This window comes from Acomys russatus, chromosome 1 (genome assembly GCF_903995435.1).
Source record: "Acomys russatus chromosome 1, mAcoRus1.1, whole genome shotgun sequence".
NCBI lineage: Eukaryota > Metazoa > Chordata > Mammalia > Rodentia > Muridae > Acomys > Acomys russatus.
In genome coordinates, this window is record NC_067137.1 from 82,111,324 (window position 1) to 82,139,271 (window position 27,948).

General features: G+C 40.8%; 1 protein-coding gene across 1 annotated transcript in view; it reads right to left on the minus strand.

Moving 5' to 3' along the window:
• Ccdc175 (coiled-coil domain containing 175) overlaps window positions 1-27,948 on the minus strand; it is a 57,330-nt gene that overhangs the window by 21,959 nt on the left and 7,423 nt on the right. The window contains exons 4-12 of the mRNA XM_051146607.1: window positions 23,259-23,394; window positions 20,345-20,573; window positions 18,509-18,631; window positions 16,839-16,948; window positions 10,969-11,050; window positions 6,755-6,891; window positions 4,095-4,205; window positions 2,112-2,183; window positions 973-1,108 (exon numbers count right to left, since the gene is read on the minus strand). Of these exons, the coding sequence (XP_051002564.1) occupies window positions 973-1,108; window positions 2,112-2,183; window positions 4,095-4,205; window positions 6,755-6,891; window positions 10,969-11,050; window positions 16,839-16,948; window positions 18,509-18,631; window positions 20,345-20,573; window positions 23,259-23,394 (1,136 nt within the window). The remainder of the gene's footprint in view (window positions 1-972; window positions 1,109-2,111; window positions 2,184-4,094; window positions 4,206-6,754; window positions 6,892-10,968; window positions 11,051-16,838; window positions 16,949-18,508; window positions 18,632-20,344; window positions 20,574-23,258; window positions 23,395-27,948) is intronic.

Below are 27,948 nucleotides of genomic sequence, written 5' to 3' on the forward strand. Positions count from 1 at the left end.
TACCAAACAAAATCTAAAATAACGCAAGGAATGAGAAGGCTGGGGTGGTGGTGGTGGTGGAGGTGGCGGTGGTGGAGGTGGTGGTGGTAGTGGAGGTGGTGGTGGTGGTGATGGTGGTGGTGGTGGTGATGGTGATGGTGGTGATGGTGGTGGTGGTGGTGGTGGTAGTGGAGGTGGTGGTGGTGATAGTGGTGGTGGTGGTGATTATGATGATGGTGGTGCTGGTGGTGGTGGTGGTGGTGGTGGTGGTGGTGGTGGTGGTGATGGTGGTGGTGGTGGTGGTGGTAGTGGAGGTGGTGGTGGTGATAGTGGTGGTGGTGGTGATTATGGTGGTGGTGGTGGTGGTGGTGGTGGTGGTGGTGGTGGTGGTGGTGGCGGTGGTGGTAGTGGAGGTGGTGGTGGTGGTGCTGGTGGTGATGGTGGTAATGGTGGTGGTGGTGATTATGGTGGTGCTGGTGTGGTGATGGTGGTGATGGTGGTGATGGTGGTGGTGGTGGTGGTGGTGGTGGTGGTGGTGGTGATGATGTGCAAATGGTAAGTGTAGAAGTGATAAAGGATCTTTGGGAATGGAGGATCTTCTTTCAGGCTTCTGACACACCCTAGAGAACACTATTACTTATTTGATGAACCTCTCTTAGACCTTATGGATGGTTTACCAGGTAGCCTGGTGACCTGAGTTTCATGTCTGGGACCCATATGGTGGAAGGAGAGAACTAATTCTTTGAAGTTGTCCTCCAACCTCCACCTCATATACACATAAATAAATATAACAAAATAAAAAGATTTAAACATCTTTAGTTGTCATATACCAAATGGACAGACTTCTGAAAAAAGAAAAAGTAAGAGTTCACTCTAACCATAAATTCAAGAAAATACCTTTTAGGAAAATAATGTTTATTTAACTGTTGAATGGGTGTTACTGATTTCTGCATAAGGATCTACCATAATCCTAAACACCCTGGGTTCCCTTACCTCATCAAGTAATTCAACTCGCCTCTCTTCTGCAAGCTCAATTTCAGTTATAATTTTTTGCATGGTCAACTTTATCTTTAGTAGCCAACGTGCGTGCCTTTTTATTGCACAGGCTATTTTCCACTGTGTTACGACGCTAGAGATTAGAACAAAACAGAATTGCCATTAGTTATATTGGCGTGGCAGTTTACCCAATGTATGAAGCAAAACAAGTCTGGCTACAGTTTTACAACATTGCCTGGGCTGTTAATGAAGTACACTGTACACTGACTGAACAGAAGGCAGAACACTGGCTGCCACAGCACTGACTCTGTAAGCAGCTTCCAAGTGAGGCACTGTTCTGATGCCCATAGGCATAGTGCAGAAGCCACACCCAGCTGCTCTTGACTTTCATGCTGGAAATGGAAATGAGACAGTCTCCAGGGATGGCGGAGAAGGGAGAAGCATGGGCCGATAGTAATGCCATTACCCAAAGCAGCCAGGTGCTACCAGGAAACTTTTTAGATTCTCACACTTTTCTCTCTACCACAGTGAAAAACAATGCTGCATCTTTGGAGAACTATAAAAACGTACAATTTTGAGTTTTATGAATTATAATATTAACAACAACAATGCTAATAAAATGGACCTAAGTGCTAGTGATTGCTTACTAGGTACATTTGCTCTATATACTTTTGATGAATTGTCTCTTTGATATTCACAACAGATTTGTAAGGCAGAGACCAGTATCATTTGCCAACTATACAGGAGTAAGAGCAATGAGAAGAGATTAACTGGGCCATGATTAGGATTAATAAGACAGAGTGGCTCACATGAAAGTGCGTGATCTTAATGATTGTTCCCCAGATTACCCTTAATATAAGTTGACACAGAAGTCTGGTTGGACAGCTAATTGCGCCAATATTGGTAATCTTGCTCTTTGGTGATTTCCCTCAACTGACATGGAAAACTCTGTTTTGTTTTTTTTCAATGCAAAATCAAAACACAGCCTAACAAACACATCTAGATCTGAGTGAATTTATATACAATTTAATTTAGGACAGTGATTCTATTGGACTCTTGATAACATAGACTACTGATCACACACACACACACACACACACACACACACACACACACACACACACACACCACATTACCTTCTCTGAATTTCTCTTTCCAGATTTTCATTCATGATTTTTATTTGTTTTCGATATACTTCCTTTGTTGCTCTAAAGATAATAATTGTACATATTAGATTTTATATTTCTAATTTTCAAATACATAAGAAGTCTTAACATACTTCTTACAATGAATGTGGATAAACACAAGACAACTGAAAATGTTAGTGGCCATCTTATAGAAGGACACTTGAACTGCTCCTGCAAGCCCTGGGCTGAGTATCCAAGAACGGAGGAAATAATCTAAGAAAGCAATCGAAGGCAGGCCTCGGGAGGCTAATAGTTAGTGGGAAGGAATGTGGGGGCCAGAACGGAGGTGTGGTCGTACCGAGGAAAGGGTGTGATCATTCACAAAGGGAGTAGAAAATAAGACCTGTGCCATAACACAGCTCGGGAGGCTTGCTGCCCACGGGCTGTGAAGGGAGAACAACACGGCCATGGGAGGGGTCAAGATCAACAAACCATCGAGGAATTCTGCATTCTAGACAGTTCCAATTTTGTACAAAACAAAACAACAAAACAACCAAAAACCAAACGAACAAACAAACGGTAACTAATATGTTTTCATTATTCATTTGATGCAGCCATTAATAGTATATAAATGTTCCTTTCTGTACACGGTCTCTCCATAATTTTCTTTCTTAACCTCCCTTACTGGGGTGAAATGGGGTCTCAGTGTAGTTTTTTGTTGTTGTTGTTTTGTTTTTTGTTTTTGTTTTTTCGAGACGGGGTCTCTCTGTGTAGCTTTGGCTGGCCTGGACTCGCTTTGTAGACCAAGCTGGCCTCTAACTCACAGCTATCTGCCTGCCTTTGCCTCCTGAGTGCTGAAATTAAAGATGTGCGCCACCACGCCTGGCTTTGGTGTAGTTCTTATCTGCATTTCTTTTATGGGTAAGGATGGTGAATAGTTTATCATGTATTAGTTGATCGTTTGTGTCTCCTATTTGGAGAAGTTTGTTTAATTCATTTGCACATTCATTGAATGGACTCTTTGTTCATTGGGTATTTAATTTTTTGAGTTCTTTATATATTTTGGATAGTGATTCTTTGTCAGATGAGTAGCTGGCAAAGATTTCATCCTATCTTGTGGGCTTTCTCTTTATGATGGTAACTGTTTTCTTTGCTGCCCAATAACTTTATAACTTGATGCAACCCTGTCTGTCAGTTTCCACTGTTATGCCCAGACTATTGGAGTCCTATTCAGAAAGTTACAGTTTATTCCTGCATATTAAAGTGTTTTTCTTTTTTTCTTCTAATTGTCTCAAAATCTTGGGTCTTACTTATTCTTTTATTTCTGCTCTGTTGTCTCCTGTGGTGCTTGGATTGAACCTAGAGCTGGAATATTCAAGGCAAGTGTGTTGAGCAGTGTTTCAGTCTTTGCACAGATGAATTTTAAATGTAAGATCATGTTATAGAGTAATAAAGTCTAATTTTAAATATGCACAATATGCACTCATCTCTCTATGTAAATATGCATTTAATAGCATGTGAGCATGTGAGGCAAACTACTGACAAATATTATTTCTGTGAAGAGAACACAATAATTTTTCTATAAATTATACATGTCTACCTTTAAAAATTAAATTTGGGTATAGGCACTACTTTGTTAGGAAAAATGTAAATGACTTGGAGTGGCAAAAATGGAGGATACTGGTGAAAATCATGGAGATAATGGTCAGGAGCCTGCTTGTCACCAGCCCTAAATCTGGTCCCTCCCTTGTGCCATCAGCTTCCGTAGCACATGTCCGTCCACCCCCTCAGTAAAAGATGCATCGACAGTGAGCTCCCTGCCGCTCGGGAACTTTATAACTTGGAAACAACAAAGACCTAGTTATAAGCCTACTTCCTTGTAATGCATTACGTGTCCAAACAGATTCATCGTTCCAGTTTTAAAAAGCAAACACAGTGAAGAGTAAAAGTTTAAAATGGCAAAGGCACAAAAAAAAAAAAAAAACACCATACTCGTGCAGATCCTGAAGGGTTCCAAATCCACCTTCCATATTTTTGATGTTGAGCTTTCTCTGCTCCAGGAAGCTTTCCTTCTGATTAATAAGTGACACCTGTTTCTGGTTGCTATGGTGAAGAAAGAGAAGTGGCAGTCATTTTACTGAAGGTTGGGACGGTCATCTTGAGGTTAAATACAGAGGCATAGCCACCACCGGCAGAAAAAAAAAAAACCTTTATTGACAAAGGCAAGGAAAACAATTGCATGTATAAATTCTGTTAAGGAGAACTGGGGGACTGGAGAGATGGCTCAATAGTTAAGAGCACTTGTAGTTCTTCCCAAGGCCTGGACCTGAGTTCAAGCACCCATATGGCCCCTCACAACCATCCTTACCCAGTCCCTGGGATCCAATGCCCTCTTCTGGCCTCCTTGAGCACCAGGAGGTACTCATATATACACGAAACCAAAACATCCATACACATAAAATAAAATATCTCAAAAAAATTTTTTTAAAGAGTTGAGAAAGCTTAGATTCTGAATAATTAACCAAACGAGCCGTAAAAACATAAATAAGTCTCTGCTGAAGCAGAGAACTAATAAACACAAGAACACAAGACTTTCGTAAAATGTACAATTCCCAAGCCACTGAAAGATTTCTAACTGTAACAGCAATGTAGCACAGCCCACGCATAGTGGTACGGCACTCTGTCTGCCTGAGTGGCTGTGCCTCTCTCGGTGTATTTAGAACTTCCATCAGCTTTATTTTTCTGAGAATGGAGAGGAACTAGTCACACCAACTTTGCGGACTGGCTGAACATCTGAACTGCAGTGGGACCTTGGACAAGACACCTTACCTGTGGAAAATTCTCTATTTTAGCATCTCTAAGATAAGGGCTTTAATAGCTGTCCCATTGGTGGAAAGCATTAACTGACTATTGAGTGGGTGAGCAGACCAATGAGACCTCTTATGGTTGCTGCTGCTGCTCTGATGTGCAACAGGGAGAATGAGGCTCAGAGAGGTTTATGGCTTTGTTTAACTGGCCCAACAGTGACAAGAACTTCTCTGGAAAGGAGAGCATCCTGTCTATGTGACTCACTTTCAAAGCCACCCTAGTGTGATGCAGAAAGCAAAGCAACTTGTGCTCTCTAAGTTACACGTTTCTATGTTTGAGCTTAAGAATCATGCATAGGCATAAGGATCCAATGTTTTGGTAATGTTCTGGGCACATATTGAGATGGGACCTTTGGGACGTGGGAAGTGGTTTAGTGCAGATGAGGGTTGGGCCTTTATGATGAGACCAGTGACCTTCTAAGAAGAGGCAAGAGAAGTCACTCTTTTTCTATGTAAGTGGAGAGAAAAGAGAAGGTGAGAAGATGGAAGGAAGGGAGGAGGGAGGGAAGGAGGGAGGGAAGAGGAGGAGGAGGAACTTGAGAGGAGAGAGAGAGAGAGAGAGAGAGAGAGAGAGAGAGAGAGAGAGAGAGAGAGAGAGAGAGAGCATGAGGGAGACTTTATAAGTCAGGAAGAGAGCCCTCACTAGAACCCAAACGTGCTCACATTGGCACTGCCACTGCCATTGCAGGCTCCCAGCCTTTATAGCTGAGAAAATAAATTTCTGTCAAAACCAGCCAGTTGATGGCATTTTGTTATGGAGACTGAGATGAAGACAAAGGCTACAACGACAATGAATTTTTAGTGTTATGGTCATTTGTCATGAACACATTTTATTATCCTAGGTGCTGACTCTAGAATGGATGTGGGGGAAGGTTTGCAGTCAAGGAGTTTTAACAGCTGTCATTCTGTGCCATCAGATGAGACACACTGATGGCAGCAACTCTAAAGCTTAAATGCTCTAACAATGAACATAAACTCTGATTCACGTACATGGGCCTGGACCCAGCAATTATGTTCCATGGGATGTAACTTCGGGTGTGCTAAGTGGGATTTCCCTCACATATTTTCATTTTTTTCAATATCTCACTCTAATATTCATAAAGAAAGCATCTGTGAGAATTGACTACCCATACAGCAGTGGGTGAGATACCAGCCATACAAGACCAAATGAGACAGAATGCCTCTTCTAGTCTGTCTGTAGCCCAATAAGACCAAGGGATTGATATCCAGTTGTTATAGAAAGGTGTTGGGTTAAAGGGTTGGGGGCTGAAAAGCAGAAGAAGAGAAGAGCTTTTGAGAGGCAAACCAAGGCAAAAGGATGAATGAAGAGAAAGGACTAGAGTGGAGAAATAGTTGAGGAGGTAAAATTACTAAGGTTTGTTCACCAAACGGAGTCTAATAGAGAGTGAACAAGAAATGATTTTTCTTGAATGTTCTCTGAAGTCACTGCAACTAACCAAACTCCTGTCTGAGAAAGGGAACACATGTGTGGAGCTCACCGGAAAGTCTCAGGGTAATTGCTATTTCCCTGAGTACGATTTACAAGTATAACTAATACATTTATTTTTTTTTTATGGCTTTGAACTGATCTAGATGAGAAAAACTATTTCTTAGCATTGTAGAGGCAGACTAGAAGTGTTGCTTATTGGTTATTAGGTAAAAAATATCTTGTTGTCAACAGAGTTGAAAACTGAGATGAGCTTAGATGGACAACCATCACTTGGTTGGTCAGCAAGGCAGACACCCGGAACTGTGGCAAGCCGAGTCACACGGGCAAAGACATACTCATCATAGACTTTTTTCTTCTGTGAAAGCACATTTTCCTCTTCCTTCAAGACCACCTTATACTGTTTGAGGATAGTGTTCAGTCTGTCTCGGAGGTCTTTGTTCTCTGCTTGTATCTTGTGTGCCATTTCACCCATCTGGAAATAAATAAATAAATAAATAAATAGATAGATAGATAAATAAATAAATGGAAACAGAATTAAAGGAATTGACTCATGCTTTCTTGGAGATAGTGAACTGTGGTGACAAATGTCTAGAATACCGCGTACGTTGCTCATAACACAGATCTTGCACAAAGGTAGAGGGAATTAATGCCAGGGCACATATGCAACTGTATGCTTTGGTGCTTTTTTTCTGGGAATTATGACAAATGTACAGAAAGGTTGGAAACAGTGACATAAAACCATAGATTGATAATTCCTGCTGAAAGGGAATAGTATAAACAATCATGGATCATGAAGCAAAAACGTTGTGCCCTTTTCCCAGGCTATGTGGTGTGCCAAGGCATAGAAAATGCCCTCTCACTGAAACCCTCCCTCAAAACTTCTCTGGCCATGCTTGTCGAACGGTAAGTAGAACTGGAGCTCTGTATCCTCCAGTCTTCCCAGGCACGTGTGTGTAGGATAAATCTGTTGCTTCAAACCAATACAGATAGAAATATTTGAAAAGTAAGATATTCAGAAAGCTCTACAAAAATTTGCATTTTCTATGTACAGGTGGAATTCACATGGAATAAGTGATATGAAAGGTGCTGGAAATATTGTAGAGGCACAGAAGGTGAGAGGGCAGGCATAAGTTACACACAGAACTGTGGTGATATTTTATAGAACAGATTCTGAATTTGACAGAAGTGATTTGAGCCAAATCCCCCCACAGAGCCAGGAGGGTGTCTGTAATACTGACGGAAGACAAACAAAGAAAGCCACCTGGGCCCATTAATGTGCTTCAAGAGGTGAGATTTTGTAGTTGGAAGTCTATCAAACACTAAACTACACAACTGCTGTTTATCACAATGAAAGACATAGGAAGATGTGACTCCTATGGCTGGGAATTAGACATGGCTTGGCAGGATAACAGATTTGAAAAGGTACCACATGCTTATCAATACCCCAAACTAAAAGCACACACAAGACAGCTCTCTCTAGAGAGCTGTAGTAGGGAGAGGAGAGCAGGCAACACAGACAACGAGGAAGAGAGATGGAAAGTGTTTGCAGGAACAAACAGCAACACACAGAGCTAGAGCCTAACAAAGCAGACAGGACAGCACGACGGTGCAAACAAGTGGCTGCAGAATTTGGGAGACAGAAATTCACACAATGAGCAAGGCGAATGAAGAGAAATAGCATCACACAAATGAACAAACAAAGCCGAGGAGAGAATCTTGATGAGGATAGATTAAAAGATTGGATACATCAGTGCAGCTGAATAGTTAAAAACAGGACAAGACAACCAACCAACCGGACAAACAAACAGAAGACTTGATGCAAAGGAGGTATAGACCATCTTCATGGACTAGAAGCTTCCATACTGTGAAAATATGAAATCCTTCTCAAAGGCGTTTATAGACTCAGGACAAGCCCAGTCAAAATCCAAACAGGCTTCCTGACAGACCATAATAGAAATTCAAAGGACTAGGACTAGCTAAAACTGCCTTCTTTTATCTATGAAGACTCATTTTAAACTTACTAAAATAGTATTGCTATGTTATGGGGGGATAAATAGTTCAAATGAGTAGAACAGAAATTCTACAGTCTGTGCATACATTTATGAAGGGATTCCATCTTGACTTATGGCAATAGCACAAAAGTACTAGAGTAGCTGAGAGGACTGGATTTGGTTAATTAAGAAAACTGGGAACCTGGACCTTGTTCACAACATAGATGGGTACACAAATTCCAGATGGTTTGTAGACTTAAATATGAGAGGTCTAAAAGACAATGACAAAGAATGTATTTGTGATATAGACTCCAAAAATGAAATTAACCAAATTTTAGAAATTATATCCATTAGTATATATATGAAAATTACATTTCTACATATTTAATTACCGTTATGTGTATATATGATATAATAAATAGGTTAGGTTAGCGATGTATTACCAGGCCAAAGAAATGTTTTCATTGTTCACAGTAGCCAAGGTATGCAGCCAATCCTAAGCTCTCAATGGAAAGCTAATGACAATGTAGAATGCATACATAATAAACTACTATTCAGGGTTTTTTGTTGTTGTTGCTGCTTGTTTTGTTTTTTGGTTTTTCGAGACAGAGTTTCTCTCTGTAGCCTTGACTATCCTGGACTCACTTTGTAGACCAGGTTGGCCTCGAACTCACAGCGATCTGCCTGCCTCTGCCTCCCAAGTGCTGGGATTAAAGGTGTGTGCCACCATTGCCCGGCTCTACTATTCAGTTTAAAAAAAAAACAATTTATTTATTTTTATTTTATGTACATTGGTGTTTTGCCTGCATGTACGTCTGAGAGGGTGTCAGATCTTAGAGTTATAGTTTGTAAGCTGCCATGTGGGTGCTGGGAATTGAACGTGGGTCCTTTGGAAATGCAGTCAGTGCTCTTGACCACTCAGCCATCTCTCCAGCCCCTACTATTCAGTTTTTAAGCAAGAAGAAATCCTGTTGTTGGGAAAAACATGAACTTTGGTAATGTGTCAGGTAAAATAACTTAGGCATAGACAGATAAGTACTTCATGGCCACTTTTATATGTGGAATCTTAAAAAAAATGGAATGGATAAAAACAGAAAGTAGAATAACAGTAACCAGAGGTTAATGGACATGGTGGAAGACTTTGGTGATGTTGAAATGGGAGGTCTTCATTGCACCCGCTAAAAATTCTAGCACAATTGGCAGTGGCTCACGGAGTAATCAGTGTTGCTAAATTTGCTTCTGAAATCCATTGAAAGGGTGGGTTTTATATCCCTGCTGATTTGGGGCAAAGCAGAAGGAGAAGCTGTAAGCAGAGGGCTTTGATGCTACTGGTGGACCATGGGACTCAACATGTGTATGTGGGGCCAGAGAAGAGGGACAAAGGACGCTTCCCCTCCAATGCCATTAATAAGAAACATCTCAGTCATTCATGAATACACATAGGCAGGTTCAATAGTCCAAAACTTGCCAGTCAGTGCCATCTTGTGAGCCATTCTAATGCTCGCTTAGCTAATGCCTTCCTGTCAGCTCTAATTCACATTTCCCACTCCCTAATTTTTACTATCCTAATATATGTGTCATTGAGTATCCCGTGGCTAAATCTTGGTTTATATTCATGGTTACTTACACATACTATTTCTTTTCACTTAAGTTTAGAAAATACCTTGATTGACTTTCCGTAAGGATGAAGACTTAGCATGAAAATTTAAAAATAAAAACAAAAGCAAGACTTTGGAAAAGTTTAAAGACAAAGAAAAACAGATTAAAAAAAAAAAAAGCAAAATGAAATATCTAGAGCATCCTCCTGCTGATTAATCCAGCTCAGTTATTTTAAAGAAACATTAATGTTATCAAATGTAGAATAATTGCTATGCTTTACAGGTACTACAGAACAGCAAGACGGTTATATCTCCCTAAGTAATTTACATGTCCATTAAACATGGTTATTCCTAATAAAAAAAAAAAGCTACCAAATCACATGAAATGTAACCAAAACTAGATCCAATTCATTTCACATAGATGATCTTTGGATGTGACCCTCCCTTCACCCCCTGGGGATTGTAGGATGAAAGCAGTCCATGAGGGCAAAGGGAGCAGAAGCAATGAACAAAAAATCCAATTGGTCTGTGAGCACTACAGAAATGACAGGCTTCTGGGACCAGCTTCAGCAAAGGCGGTTCTATATAACTTTGGGAAGTGCATAGGAATATCCAGGGTGGGTATAGATCACTGGCTCAGGAGCTTAAGGTACTGGAATGCCTCATCTGCATAGAGAAACATTTCAGGAATGCCAGGTGCTTGCTGAATGGGTTCTTATTGGGAGAAAGAAAGTTGGACCTGTAATTTCTCTAAGGACTCTTTGACAGCATGAGGAACTGTATTACAGGGTTTCACATTCGTAAGGTTGGGAACCACTGGAAACTCAATTCATTTCTGTGAATGACCATAGTAGTTTATGAAAATGTAGTAGTTTAGAAATGTTCAACAAATGTTGCATATTTAATATAATAACTAAAAATTATATCTAATTATCAGCTAAGTCTTTCCTGTCACCCTACCTGCTGTATTTTATCCAGGAACACATCCTTCTTGCTAGAAGATGAGGCATCTAGGCGTTCCTTGTGACTCTGAAAATGCTGCCTTATGAATACAGGAAACAAAGCACATGAGTGTTAGGACATGTTTTCCACAAAGCCATATTTATTTATGACACCATAAATTCCTTGGCCTCATCACTGTACAATCTTTTTTTTGCATTTATTATAATGTAATTTATTTAGTGAATTCTTTTGAATTAATTAGAAGTTAATTATTCTGAATTAATGTAATTTGTTTACGCATGTATTCATGAAGAAATTATTGAACACATGCACTGTGCAAAATTTGTTCTAGGTACAAGGGACGCAAAATATGTCAAATCCTGACTCTTATGGAAATTAAATGTAGTGAGTGATCAGAATAGAGTGACAAATAACAATTAAACTACATTTCAGATAGTGATACATGTTCCGAAGAAGGAAAACCAGGGTAAAGACACTAAGACTTTGAGAACAAGAGTGCTACAACTGACATATGGTTTAGGATTACCTCTTTGGGGCTGACCTGTGAAAGGAACCAGCCACACACAGATCTAAGAGACCTAGGGAAGGCTAGGACCTGGGGATCAGTGGTAGACTTAGGCACTGTCAAGGTGGGAGAATGATCCGACTGGAGCAGGAAGTGGTGACTAGATCACATAGGTTCTTAAGAGTCAAGTGGGATTTTATATTTGACTCTGAAAGGAACTTGGGGGAAATCTTTAGAGCAAAGGAACATGATGAATGAATCTGTGCTTTGTAAAGAGGACTCTGATACCTGTCCAGAAAGAAAAACAGTGGAGGAGTAATCATCCTGAAAGTGATAGCTGTAGTCTAGACTAGTCAGGCAGTGATGGTGGTGGTAAATGGGCATACCTAGGTGTAGTCAAGTGACGGGGCATGACTAGGAATGGCCCCCATAGGCTTATATGTTTGAATGTTTGGTCATTGAGGAGTGATGTCACTTAAGAAAGATCAGGAGGTGTGGCCTTGTTGGAGGAAGTGTGTCACTGGGGGTGAGCTTTGGGGTTTCAAATGCTCAAGTTGGGCCCAGTGTCTCTCTTTTCTTGCTGCCTACAGATCCAGATGTAGAACTCTTAAGCTACTTCTCTAGTCCCATGTCTGCCTTCATGTCACCATGCTTCCTGCCATGATGACAACGGACTAAACTTCTGAAGTGTAAGCCAGCCCCAATTTAATGTCTTCCCATATAAGAGTTTCTGTGGTAATAGCACCTCTTCACCAGCAATAGAAAACCCTAGATAAGACAGAGTGTAAAAATATTTTTTCATGCATTTGCAGGTGACACTGTTTTTTGGCATTCTATCTTGGAGGAGATATTCCTAAAGTCCACAGAACTAGAATCACTCTAATACCCAAAGCAGGTAAAGACACAACAGAATAAATAAATAAATAAATAAATAAATAAATAAATAAATAAATAAATTAAAAAAAAAGAAAACTACAGGCCTGCTGAATAATAGACTCAAAAATACTCAATAAAATACTTGAAAACAGAATGCAGACACACACTAAAAAGATTACCCACCATGACCAAGTTGGCTTTTTTGCTGAAATGTATGGATGGTCCAATATATGAAAGTAAATACATTTATTAAGCTTCATAGGGACTTAAAGAAAAATATCACATGAGCATCTACTAGATTCAGAGAAAGCCTTTGATGAAATTCAACAGCCTTCACAATATACGCCCTAGAAAATGCAAGGCTGAAGGGAACATACCTCAGCATAATAGGAACTATACACAAGACACCACAGCCAGCATCACCCTCAATGGAGAAAAGCGTGAAGCAATCTTACTGAAGTCAGGAATGAGACAGGAATGTCCAGTGTCCCAACATCTTTTCAATACTGTACTCAAAGTACAAGTTGGAGAAATAAGGCAACAGAAGCAAATTAAAGGGATACAAGTAGGGAAATAAGTCAAAGTATCCCTATTTGCAGATGATACGATACTCTACATTAGAGGTCGCAAAAATCCTATCAGGAACATTCTAGAACTGATAAGTGGATTTAGCAATGTGGCAAGATACCGAGTCTACTTGCACATACCAGCAGTTTTTCTCCGCAAAAACCACAAGCACACAGAGAGTGGATCATGGACATTCTCCCATTTACAGCAGCTTCAAGGAAAAGAACATATCTGTAAATAAGCCTAACCAAGGAAGCGAAGGACTTCTACAATGGAAATTCCAAACTTCTGAAGAAAGAGATAGAGAAAGGCAATGGAAATGGATAGGCGTCCTGTGCTCATGGATTGGTAGACTTAATATTGTGAAAATGACCATTCTACTAAGAGCTATTTACCGATTCAATGCAATCCCAATCAAAACCCCCACCTCAATCTTTGAAGAAATAGAAAAAAAAAAAAAAGATTCTAAAATTAATATGGACTCACCAAAACAAACAAAACAAAACAAAACAAAACAAACAAAAAACAGGATAGCTTATACAATCCCTAGGGGAAAAAGAGCAATATTGGAGGGGTTACGATTCCAGATCTTAAGACACATTACAAAGCCGTAGCTAATAAAACAATATGGCACTACACAGACATGTAGATCAATGGAAGAAAACCGAAGACCCAAACATGATCACATGCAATTTTAAACACTTAATATTTGACAAAGACATCAAAAACAAACTGGAGAAAGAAAAGCATCTTCAAGAAATGGTGCTAGGGAAAACTGATCATTCATATGCAGAAGAATAAAACTAGACCCATAGCCATCACTTTGCACAAAATGCATCAAAGACCTAAGCACAAAGCCTGAAACGCTGAAACTGCTAGAAGAAAACCTTATATGATACAGGAGTAAGGGAGGACTTACTGAACAGGACTCCATTTTCCCAAGAATTAAGGTCAACAGTTGACAAGTGGGACTTCATAAAATTAAAAAACAAACAAACAAACAAAAAACAACTGTTTGCACAGCTAAAGAAACAATCAACTGAGTGAAGAGGAAGCCCACAAAGTAAAAAAGAATTTTATCTGCTATGCATCTGACAGAGAATTAATATCCAGAATGCACAAAGAACTGAAAATCCAATAAAAACAAACAAACAAAACAAAACAAACAAACAAACAAACAAAACCCCTCAATGACCCATTTTAAAAAATGTCCCCAATGGAGGATTCTTAAAAGAAGAAGAAAAAAAAATGGCTAAGAAATTTCTCCAAAATGTCCACTGTTTCTAGTAATTAGGGAAATGCAAATTAAAACAACTGTGAGATTCCATCTTACTCAAGTAAGAATGACAAAGATCAATTGAATGATAAACCAACAACGAAAGCTGGAAGGGGTGCAGGGAAAAGGGGACCCTCATTCATTGTTGGCGGGGTTGCCAACTGCTGCAGAAAATATAGAAACGAGTGTGAAGAATTCTCACTAAATCTACCATCTGGCCCAGCTATAATATTCTTTGGCATCTTCCCAAAGGACTCAACATCCTACTCCACAGATACTTGCTCATCCATGTTCATTGCTGGTTTATTCATAACAGCTAGGAAATGGAATCAACCTCGATGTCCTTCAACCAATGGATGAGTAATAAAAACGTGGAACATATATGCTATAGAATATTATTCATCCATAAAGGAAAGCAAAGCATGAACTTCGCAGGTAAGTGGATGGAACTAGAAAAGATCTTATTAAGTGGATGGAGAAGATCCAGACCCAGAAAGACAAAAGTCGCACATTCTCTCTCATTGGAGACTCCTAGCTCCGAGTCTTCAGGTGCGAGTACATATCCTGTAGTAACTATAGAAATCAGGACATTAAAAAGGGACCATTTCCAGGAGAGGGGAGTTTGGGAGCAATATGGCGGTGGGTAGTGGGGTCCTAGTGACATGATCAGGGAAGTGGGAAAGAGGGGTTCTTTAGGGATTGGGAGAGAGGTAAACACAGAAGAAAGTGGGTAAAATACGATAAGGATGTCTGGAAAAGGCACAAAGAACCACATTATTAACTATTTACCTTAAAAAAAAACACTACCCTAAAATACATGTGAGCTAAACAAAGATGACACCAGTGGACCTGCCAAAGTGGATAGGGAAACACCCATGATGACTCAACCCTACACAAAAAACTATAGGCAACTGAGGAAAGCTGGCAGTGGGAGAGGTGGTGTTCTCCAGGAAGGCATACACTAGTTTTCCAGTGTCAAACTGCCATCCCTGAAAACATACTTATGGGTTGCATTATACAGGCCAAATAGATTTTAATATATATGTTTGCATATCCATATATGCAGGCAATAGCAATTAGTGAAAAAGAGGCCATGAATTTTAAGGAGAGCTGGTGGCTATGGAGGAAGGAAAGGCAAGAGATAGCTGTAATTACACTATAATCTCAAAAATAAAAAAGAGAAATAATTCATGTCTTCTACATTTTTGGTAGTTTCCTTTAGAAATATTGGTGAATTGAAACTATTATATCACCATTTTTTTCCCCAAGCTTTAATTATGGTATTAACTGAGCATTCCTGTTTTAAAAATCTTATACCCAATATAAAGATTTGTGCATATTTATGGCCCCTTTGTGGGAGATTAGCATTGTATTCTGTTGTTCTTATTTTAGAAGATTTTAATTAAAGCATTAAAATACAATACAGATGATTGTATTGGGAAGTTACTTGTCTTTTAGGGATCTACTTGGGGTGCAGTTTAGCTCACCAATGTCACTGAATCACAGGGATGGGCACTTGGAGGCCACATTCAAAGATCCCCTTTTCACAGTCAGACCTGACTGGTCCAGGAGGCAAAGTTGAGCTAAATAAGTTCTCATGTGAACTTAGAGATCTGCTGGCCAGTTGTGGCTGATAGGCTAGCCTTGTCACAGTTCATTTCAGAAGGTCTGGCCCAGCCATGCATGTGCACATGTTCGCCAAGGAGAGAGAACTGGGTACAGGTACAGACAGGAGGATGAAAACATCTTACTCAAAGGAAGCAGACCATGCTCTTTTTGGATGAATGAAAGACTTGCTTCAAGTTCTGGACTGGGTGCAGTTCCTCACATAGGAATGGCTTTTGTCAGAGGCTTCCCTGTATTTTCTCTGTGAATTATGCAAGACCCTTTGATTGAGTATAAGGCAAGCATATGGTTGTGCCTGGGTGTGTTACAGTCTTAGACTCATGGCATTCCCCACCAATGCCCTTCCTCATAGGATTTTTTTTAGAGTGAGGCGCTGACATGAGAAAAACACATCCCAAAGAGCTCCTTCACTTGCCAAGTGTTTACATCACCTAAATACCGTCCCCTACCTCACCCCAACATCTGAAAATCTGACAAAGTGAAGAGGTGACCCTACAATGCTATCTTATGGATTTGAGTAATCTAAATATGATTTGCATTTACTAATGAAGATGTGCTTCTGAGGATGAGGGAAGCATATTAGTTGGCATACGCTGAAGCTTGACTTGTTTCCCAAGAGTGTATGAGTTAAAGACTTCGTCTCCAGGCTAGTAATAGTAAGAGACTGTAAGGCCTTTAAGAGATGGAGCCCAGAGCAGCTCTAAGGGCACTGGGCGTATCCCTGACTGGGATTGGGGATACAGTGTCTTGCTTTCCTCTTTTTTTTTTCTGCTTCCTATGTTGCAAGTGGGTTCTCTATGCCACACCCTATTCCCACAATGCACTGTTTTTTCATGGGCACAGGGCAGTGGGGTTATATGGCTGTAGCCTCTACAACTGTGAGACACAGGTTTTTTTTTTTTTTGTTAAGGTGGCTTTTTTTTAAAAAAAAAGCCAACTGACCAGGATCTAGAAGTGCTCCTATAGGAAGAATGTGCCACACTTACAGTTTTTCCTCCAAACTTTCTTCACACTTACAGTTTTCCCTCCAAACTTTCACAAACTCTCTTCACATCTTCCACCTTTTTCTCCCAAATAGCTATTGATTCCTGTAGCCGTGACATCTCGATATTGTGATCACTAATCTTCTATTGAGAATTCAACAACAATATGACACCCAGTCATCAGCAAATGGTTCACAACAGGAATTCAGGTTCTTTAAGAATTTTATAAATTACTCATTCAACTTTTGTGGCAGGGCCACCCTTTAGTCAAGAAAGATCATTTTATATGACTTTTGTTGTTGTTGATGATGATGATAAACTCAATTTGACAAAAACCAATTCTGAAACAAACCAAAATCTCGAAATTTGATAGCAGAGAGGACTAAAAACAATAGTGGGGATAATACATGTATGTATGTGTATATGTCATATATGTGTGTGTTCATGTGCCCTCTAATAAATTCATCTGTGTCCATTAAGGTAAAAGTGAATCAGCCATTCTTTAGGTGGGGACAGATGGCAATTTAATAACCCTCTAGATAGTCACCCAGCAGGGTAAAAGCTATTCAAAGTAGTTTTCTCTAGAGTGTCACATGGGACCATGGATCCAGCCACAAAAATCAGCAGAGTGCCGAAAGGACTGGTCAATCATCAGGATTAGGCCTACTTTTCATTGCCCAAGTTTCTTATTTTCCAGTTTGGGTTTCATAAATTGTATATGCAAGCAACATCGGTCTGACCTGGCCACAGAGGTGTCTAAACTGAAGATTCCATGCACATGTTAAGTCTATACATCCCTCAATCTGTACTTTGGGAGTCTCCACAAAAATCTACCATAGTAGACAATATTATTACCTCCCCCATCACCATTTAATAAGTTGGTAGAGCCAAGCTTTAAGTCCAGGTTGGCATGACACTGAAGTTTGGAGATGGCAGGAAGTGCAACGGGATCCGGGGTAAGATTATTATCGCTGCCTAACTTGACCTTAGAATCTTGGAAGGCGCATTAGAAACCCACATTTCATCTTCCTAAACTCGATTGGTGGGGGTGCTTCCTGGCACCTTATGAGGCTCAAACAGGAGCTATGAGCTTGCGCATGCAGATGGCACAAGGCTTTGCTTAGCAACTTCCCTTAACCCCTGTCTGACCTCTGAATCTTTATGCTGGGTTGAAATCTAAAAACAGATGAAGGTCCGTTTAAATACCTACATGTGAGAGAAGTATTTTATTTTACGAAGGTTATAACAATTGTATGCCATAATGGGCATATTATGATTACAGTCAGCATAGGCACCTCATGTGACATAGGATGGAATTCACTGATGCATTCTGGCAGGAAAAAAAAAAAACCTGTGGTTTCCCTGTGACAGTTGTATTGTGTGGCTTTGCATGAGACTTCTGGTATACACAGAAGAATGAACTACAAATCTGTCCATTCATTCAACTAATTGTGATAAAAGATTAGTAGGCATTAATACATATTTAGTTAGTTCTATGTGCAGTTCTTAAAATCATTTTCAAAGTGTTTTAGTCCATCAATTATAATCTGTACCTGTCATAACATTTTAAAGAAAGTGTTAGGAAATGTTAACTGGCCATCAGCATGCCCCAGAATAATAGGAGAATGAATTAAATAAACTTAAAAAAAAAGTGGTATGCTCAGATTGGACCAAAGGGAGAAGATGCTTTTTATTCTTTCTTACCATTGCGCTGCTAGTAACTGTTTGCTTCATTTTTAATATTTTATTTTGTAATCTGTTCAATTCTTTCCTCTTGGTATACGTCTCCATTCTCTTCACTCCACAGTGCTGCTTAACCTCTTTTACCTATAGCGACAACCATAAGCTAATTAAAAAAACCCATGAGCACTTTGGAATTAAGAAAGATCTTTCAACTTGTCAACCTAATTAACATTAAATGAGCCACTTTCCATCGAAATAAACTAACAATTTAAAAGAAGGTGAAACAAAGCCAGGGCTCATGTATTTCCTAGTGTTAAAGACAAAACCATGAGTCCTGTGGGTCAAACTGCAGCTATGAAACGTGGAAGTGGTACATTTATAGGAGCGATAGGACACCGACCACTGCTAAGAACGGATAACAGCATCTTCCTACTGTGGTGGCTTCCTGCAATGACATCACAGCAACGGCTCCCACATGTACCATGCACTAAGGAAATAAGGTGAGTGAAGGGAGTAAGCAGCTGTTTAGAAACCCCAGTTCATACTACCTAATGGAAAATAAAACCCAGCTACTGGCAGAATTTGCAAAGTCATTGAAAACAGGGCAGCTTATAATCTTAGACATTTTTTTCCTGTTTTTACCAAAATCAAACATTTTGTCACCTGTCAGACTCTAGTGAAATGAGTGACTCTTGTTAAAAGCAAACAAACCTATATTTCAGCAAACTGGATGATGACGAACAAGGTAGGAGCGAACAGAAAGGCCTAAGGAGGCATATTGAATTACAGTTCTGTGAATGCTTATGTCTGTCTGTCTGTCTTTCCATCTAAGGCACTGACCACGTGGTTCAGGGTAGCTCCTTTGAATGAATGTGATCCTAATATCTATGCACTAGGGGGCAGATATATAGGAGTCAAATTCGGTTGAAAATTAGAAAAAAACCCATAAAAATGTAAAAAGCAGTGCAATAATAATTTAATCTTCCTGCTTCCCTTCCCATATAATGTTTCATCTTTTAAGCTTGAGTTTGATTTCCTGCGTCTGGAGGTGGAAGCTGGTGGCTTAGGGCCTAAATGAAGGAAGTCCTTGAGCTTATGCCAACTCCCACCTTGGAAAAGACACAACGAAAACTCTGTAGCTGTTTCCATCTTGAGCTTGGCTCCTTTCTGTAGAGTAAGAATGGAGACAGCTCTACGGTTCCCAGAGCAACCAAGGAGCCTTGATAAATAAAAGAACAGCAAGCAGTGGAGTGGTGACTTTGACTGACATAGCCCAGCAGCTGTGCAGCCTCCTCAGGGGCAGCTGAGGCAGTGGCTACCTCTGTGCCTGACCTCTGGAAGTGGCTGGCCTCATGAGAGAGTTTGCTTTTTGTGCTCTGGGGTCTGGCAGCCCCTTTTGAAGGTTACTCCTGTCTCAGGCTGCTGTGGCTGGAACTGCAGGCTTTTTGCAGGTGCTTTTCCTGAGTCCTAGGTTCTGTGTACACAGAAGTGGGACTTAGAGAAAGGATGGTGGTATGAAGCCACTTCAGAGACATGGGCCCTGCCATGGATTCGGTCCCATGAACTGAATGAATAAATACAAATGAATGGCTTCTCCAAGAGGCTCAAAAACAAACAAACAAAAAACCAAAAAACAAAAAATCAAAAAAACAAAACCAAAAACAAACAAAAACCTCAACCCATCAAACCAAACCAACAGACCATGAGCTTCTCACACCAGTGCTGGTCAGAAGTTCCCAGAGGAAAGTCATAATGTGCATTTACCAGGTAGCCTGGAGGATGAAGATGACCTTTGCCATGGCCTGCTTCAGATTCAAGGTAATTCTGAATGCAAAAAGAATAAATCCTACCATTTACCTGGGAGGCTAGAAAGTCTTTCTTTTCAAAATACTCTGTTTTATGTTTTTCTATTAACTGGGTTGCCTCTTGTATGCATTGCTTTTGAAGTGCTATTTCTTCTCTCTCAAAGTTTATTCTGGTATAGATGTCATTTATGTAAATAGTGGCCACGGATTTTTCTTCCAGGGTTTGGTTCAGCGACAGGACCAACTTTGCGTGCTCCTTTGCCAGCTCTGCTTGCTTCACGCTAGGAGAGAGGAAAGGCTCTTGGCATAAAAGAATGGCATTTCACAATGAGAGGAATTTAGAGACTATGGGGCGACACAGCCCTCACAAGGAAGGGCAGTATAACACATACTTGTTTTCTCATTGTCTTTGTGATTTGAATTTAAACTTGGTACGGATATAAGAAAACAGAGTTAAGTGTCCACCCTGCAACATTTTTAGTCACTGCTAAAATGTCAGTTACCTGATCCCACATGACCCCACCTAGCCCCACGTACCAGGATATTAGATGACATTTTAGCTTCAAGTATGAGTCAAAAGTTGGTTGGAAGAAGTGAGTGGGATCTGACCAGATGAGTGTTTTGAGGCAGGTCATTAAACCAAGGACAGATACCGTTCTATCGCGTTTCTAGAGAAACACAGCCTGGACAGAACCTAGGGAAAGAGGGGGCTGCAAGAGTCTTTGCTGCTCAGGCAGAGCTTGAGACCTGCTTCTCATCTTCTCCCCCAGATGTGAGCACAAAATGAGTGCTGTATCTCACACATGCACTGTGGGCCTCACCTGCCAGAGGAAGAATTGAATGCTGGGAGAAACATCAAGCACAGATATAACAAAGAGAGACTGGAGCAAGGAATAACTGATGTCATCTTTCTGTTTCATTCTTTAAAAGCTCTTGCAGTATAGTGACCTTTCCTAAAGTTTAAGTCCCCAGGATTAGAAGCAGGTTTGGGGAGGGGTACTTGAAGCCTTGGGAAAATAGACAGGGGCTACTGGGAGGTTTATTTGGCAAAGGCCAAATGAAGAATAAATATCACAAAAGAGCCCAAGTGAAAGGCTTGGTGAGGGAGTGAGAGAGTGCTTTGTGAGTCAAGCATGGGAAACCTGGAAAGGGAATCAGTCCAAGGAAGAAATCAAGTCAAGCTAAAAAAAAACCCCAACTATTCATGGTGGTGGTGGTGGTAGTGGTGGTGGTAGTGATGGTGGTGTTGGTGGTGTTGGTGGTAGTTGTAGTGGTGATAGTGATGGCGGTAGTGGTGGTGGTGGTGGGGATGGTAGTGGTGATGGTGGTGGTGGTGGTGATAGTAGTGATGGTAGTGGTGGTGGTGGTTGTGGTGGTGGTGGTGGTGGTGGTGGTGGTGGTGGTGGTGGTGGTGATGGTGGTGGTGGTGATGGTGATAATGGTGGTGGTGATGGTGGTGGTGGTGGTGATGGTGGTGGTAGTGGTGGTGGTAATGATGGTGGTGATGGTGATGATGATGGTGGTGGTGGTGGTGGTGATGGTGATGGTGGTGGTAGTGGTGGTGGTAATGATGGTGGTGGTGGTGATGGTGATGATGGTAGTGGTGGTGGTGGTGGTCATGGTAGTAGTGGTCATGGTGGTACTGGTGGTTTGAGAAGAGAGCACTCACAAACAAGATGCAGGCCTAAGGAGAGCACACCCAAAGGCTTCCATAGTTTCTGGTTGCCCAGCAGTGAGGAAGAGATAGGAGAGTCTTACCACCAGTCATCAGAGCCTGTGAGGCCTGGATAATGCATCCTACATTGAAAAGTAGACACAACAGGTGATAGCTATGATTCTATCTCAGCAACTCACCACCCTCTATCTGTACCTTGTCTTTCCCTGAAGACTTATCGACAGCAGAGATTCTCCTGCCATGTTGGACCTGCAGGATGAGTGCCACTGGAACCTATTAGAAATGCTGATCTTTATCCCCATCCTACTACCTGCCAGACCCACCAAATTCCAGCAGTCTGTGTTTAAACAAGCCCTCTTCCACTTCTGATGTTCACTCAAGCCCCAAAGCCACAGGAGCAGAAAGGAGTGATGTCACTTGATGTGTCCAGCTGCATGTTCTATTTCGGGTTGTTGGTTTAGAAATAGTCTACAGTTATCTCTGTAAATGGTGGCTAGCACCATCCATGCATAAAACTGCATTGTGAATTCTTAGTAGGGGTTAGAATACTCATTATTCCTTAATCATATAACTATGAGCCTCATTCATGACATACATGGCAGAGCAAGTGTTTTGAGAGCCTAGTTTGGGAAGCAAGCCCATGAGCCTTGAGCTCTTACAAGTTCCTATGCACCAACCTTCCTGCTATGATGGGGTTTCTTTGAACATTTCTCAACATAGAAAATTAGCATTCTGATATTTATGCATCAATCATGCAAATTTGCTTATGGTGCTAAGTTCTTCTTCAAACCTTTTAATGTTTTCTTCTTTTAGGATAAAGGTTCCTTTTATAGACTATGTTGGGTCAAGTGGTCTGAATCCTGTTTTACAGATACAGCAAATGAAGCCCAGGGGATAAAGTATTGGCTCAAGGCAACAGCTTAGGAATAAAGAAAGGGTGCTGGGAGATGTAAAGATACAGACAGTTACATCCACGGCCTCATGCAACTATACCTAAAGCCTGGAACTCTCTCCAGGAAACCAACCTCGGCCTCCAGTAGATTATAGGCACAATTGAAGATACTTAAGGAAGTGAACTAGCTAGAACAGAACTGGCCTGATATGTACTTACAATATTATTCCAATAAGAGGGCTTTTCTTAGAGCAGGGAAGGGTTGCAAACATAATTCTGTAAGAGCAGAAACTTAAAAACCCTGTAAGTTTCAACTTTGGGAGGGGCCTTGGAAGTAAGCACATGGTTTGCCAGTGAACACCCCCAGTTTCTCAAATACTGAATTAAGAAAATACCTACCCCAGCGCTTTGTTTGTTTTCTTCAGCTCACTTATTCTTGTCTTTAGAAACTCTACTTCATTATCCATTTGTCCAATCTTATTTCTCATTGTATTTATCTCATAAAGATTTAGTCTGCGAGCATCTCTGATAGATTCTTAAAAGCAAGTGAAAATGTGGCTGTCATTTTGACGAAGAGCATAACAGTAGACTTTTTTCCTACTCATTGAAGTATATTTTTCACTATGTTTCTGTACCAAGCACTTTGCAATGACCACTTTGGACCATCTCAGTCTCACTGACATTGGCAGCTGTTATAATGACCAGACATGGTCCCACATCACCTGCATCTCACTGGCCCCACACCCTTCTTACCACCTGCCTAGGACTTCCTGTTGTTTCTCCTACAGGATTTGTTTTAGGCACCACACCTATGCAAGTGTGTTCAGAAAGCTCAGGAGGAGGGGCGATCATTGGACCACTGGTAAAAGGAAGCAGGGCACAAGCACTTCCTCCCTCTCAACAGTGGGTGCTACTGAGAAGAAGTATGTTTGTGGTGGTGTGTTCTCATCACTAACTAATTGTGCCTCGCTGCAGCCAACTTTTGTAGTACACTCCATGTTGGCTCTCTCTTCTCTGCTGTGCTATTCGTCCCATTCCATCCTTCTCTTTGGATTATTCACCCTAAAAATATGATGGTGCAAAAGCCATTACCTCAGACCCGCTTTTCTGGTGAACCCCATATAATACATAATAAATTATCTATCAATAAATGCCAAACCAGTGCAACTATGGGAGCCTTTAGTCTCCAAAGGCTCTAAGTCATTAAAGTCTTTAGACTCTCAAGTTCAGAAGTTTACTCATCATGTGACGGACAAAGGTTCAACGAACTTCAACACAACAGCTTGCCCAGCAACCAGCTGATAGCTCTCCTAAGACAGACAGGCTATTAGCTGCTTAAGCAGTGTATCTTTCTCTAGGTCACTGATTAAACTGCATTAACAAGCTTTTCAAACTTTGTGTCTCACTACACGTCTCTGTGACTGGGGAATGCTGCTTAAGTGCAGGCTCTGCGGATAAACAGTGGGTGTGCCTGCAGATTCTGATTTTCCTGACAAATCTTCCCTTGCTGCTTCTGATGCTAGTCCGCAGACCACACTGCAAGCAGTGAGGCTTCGAGATATAAAGCCAATTAAACCTTTTCAGTTACACATACAGCGTGCCTCAGACACCTTACAAATTAATGTGGTGTGTATTTTTCCTACTAACACATTTTTCTAGTTTGTATAACTATAACTCAATCTGGAAAATCAGAGAAAACAACCAAAGGAAGTAAAACAGAAACATTTTAAACCACATCTTTGAAGTACATTCTGTTAAGTGTCTTCCCCTGACTCTGTGTTCATGTATCACTGTACTTTCCTTCTCAAACTACTGTTAACACTGAGCACACTGCTGTATTATATAACCTGTGGTACAAATTAGGATACAGTTGCAGGACAGAACTCTCATAGTAAATGCAACAGCAAACATTTACTATAAAGAGCTACTAAGTGCAACCAAAAATTACAGTAACATGGAATGGCTGCAGTCCTAAGAAGCAGACCTGCTAAAAGGGTGTGGTCTATTGGGTAGCAAGAAAATGCATGAGACGCTGAGCTGACGGAATTTGCTGGAAATCTCTCTAGAGTGCTTGCGGACTTGTCCACACAGAGGGAGCATAACTACTCAAGGAAAGTGGATGGAAGCCCTTCACAGAGTCATGTCCCAAAGGGTTCTGGGAGATAGAGATATGTTGGGCATTGGAAGCTGCTGGGCCTTGTAGGACTGAGGCATGTCAGCATCATGAGCAGTGAAAGGGTCTGCCAAGCCCATCACCAGAGCCTAAAAAAGAAACTCTTCTTTCTTTATCATACGTCCCAGTATGATACACTTCTCTGTGTCCTCTACTGTCATTGCTGAACAGCTTGTCAGTTAGCAAGGCATTGCAGGGGGCGGGGGTGCTGGCTAGTTTCATACCAACTTGACTCAAGCTACAGTTATCTGAAAGGAAGGAACCTCAATTAAGAAAATCCCGCCACAAGAGCCAATTGTAGGTCATTTTCTTATTAGTGATTGATGGAGGAGGCTCAGCCCATTGTGGGCGGAGCTATCCCTGGGCTTGTGGTCCTGGCTTCTATGAAAAAACAGACTGAGCAAGCCATGATGAACAAGCCAGTAAGCAGCACCCCTCCATGGCCTCTGCATCAGCTCCTGCCTCCAGATTCCTGCCTGCATGAGTTCCTGCCCTGACTGTTTTTTAATGAAAAACTGTTACATGGAACTGTAAGTGAAATAAACCCTTTCCTCTCTGAGTTGCTTTGGTCATGGTGATCCATCACAGAGAGGGGGAGATCTGTATGTCTCAGCTCCCTGATTGTCCAAGCAGACACCAAAATGCAGATTTAGAACTGAGAGTCAGTGAATGGTCCACCTTGCTTTAAAAACAAAGCACCTGTTTTATGCCAGATGAAACATCTCATTCCTATAATCCCAGCACGAGGGAAGTAGAGCACACAAGCCTGGGCTACATGAAACCCTGCTTTAGAACAAGCAAAGAAAACCAAAGCCAAAAAATAAAGCACAAACAAACAAAACGTTGCTTTCTTATTTGAAGTGCTCTTTCAAGGTTGGGTCCTTGGGAAACAGATTCCAAGGTTTGTGTGCAGAAGACATAGAACACTTTCAGGCATGTCTCTGATGAGGTGAAGGTGGAAAGGCTGGAGAGAGAAAGCGAAAATGTGAGTTGGCTTACTCTTTCATAAGAGAGGCACAGTGGCTGGTTATTGAACAAACTCTGACACCCAGGGAGGAGCTGTCAGGGGGAAGAGCTGCTCCCTATGCTCAAGGTGATTCTTAGAGAGGAACTCAGTCACGAGCCTTGGCTGACACTTCTTCAGCTGGGAAAATGAAGTTGGGTCCTGGCCTGACACCAAAAATTTAACAAAAGATTATTCTAAGGACGAAATGTAAGAGCTAAAAGTTTAAATCTCAGGGGCTGGAAATATGTTTTAGTGACAGGAAACTCCTCTAGCATGTGTGGGACAGTGGGCTTGATCTCCACAAAATCCAAATGAAAACATTTGAAAGATACTCTTGGAGGAAAAGATGAGTTAAAGTCAGTTTTTAAAATTCACCCGTTTCTTGGTATTTGTGTGCATGTGTGAGCCTGTGTGTCAGTGTATGTAAACCATGTGAATGCCTGGTGCCCATGGAGGCCAGAAGAGGGTGTTGGATCCCCTGGAATGGAAGTTGCAGCTGTGAGCTGCTGTGTGCATGCTAGGAACTGAACCCAGGTCCTCTGCAAGAGGAGCAAGTGATCTTAATTACCAAGCTATCTCTCCAGGCTCACAGACCCAATCCAATAATACGTCAAAAACATCATAAACCATGCATGGTCAAGTAGGCTTCATCCCAGGGATGCAGGGATGGTTCAACACACAAAAATCCATCAGTATAATCCACCATATAAACAAGCTGCAAGAGAAACTCACACGATCATCTCATTAGATACCGAAAAACCTTTGCAAAATCCAATATCCTTCATTTTAAAAGTCTTGGAGAGATCAGGGAGACATGGTTCATACAAAACACAATAAAGGCTATATACAATAAGCCGACAGCCAACATCAAATTAAATGGAGAGAAACGTAAAACAATTCCATTAAAATCAGAAACAAGACAAGGCTGCACACTCTCTCTGTATATTTTCAATATAATACCCAAAGTGCCTAGCTAGAGCAATAAGACAACTAAAGGAAATCAAGGGGATACAAATTGGAAAGGAAGAAGTCAAAGTATCACTATTTGCAGATGATATGAAAATATGCATAAGTGACGCCCAAAATTGTACCAGAGAGCCCCTATAGCTGATAAATACTCTCAGCAAAGTGGATGGATACAAAATTAACTCAAAGAAATCAATAGCCCTCCATTATACAAACAATAAGTTGGCTGAGAAAGAAATTAGGGAAACAACATTTTCATAATAGCCACAAATAGTATAAAATATCCTGGTGTAACTCTAACCAAGCAAGTGAAAGACCTGTATGACAAGAACTCCAAGTCTCTAAAGAAAGAAATTGAAGAAGATATCAGAAGACAGAAAGCTCTCCCACGCTCGTGGATTGGTAGGATTAACATAGTAAAAATGGCCATCTTTATTAGTGCCATTACCATAAAAATTTCAACACAATTCTTTACAGACCTTGATTTACAGACCTTGAAAAGGCAATACTCAATTTTGTATGGAAAAACAAAAACCCAGGACGGCTAAAAAACAATCCTGTATAATAAAAGAATTTCTTGAGGTATAACCATCCTTGATTTTAAGGGGTACTACAGAACAATAGTAATAAGTTGATCAATGGTTAGAATTGAAGACCCATAAATAAACCCACACACTTACATGGACACTTGATCTTTGACAAAGAAATCAAAACCATACAATAGAAAACAGAAGGCATCTTCAACAAGTGCTGCTGGTCTAACTGGATGTCTGCATGTGGAGAATGTAAATAGATCCATGTTTATCAACCTGCACAAAACTTATGTCCAAGTGGATCAAAAACCTCAACATAAAACTGGATACACTGAATTTAATAGAAGAGAAAGTGGGGGAATAACCTTGAATGCATTGGTACAGGAGACAACTTCCTGAACAGAACATCAA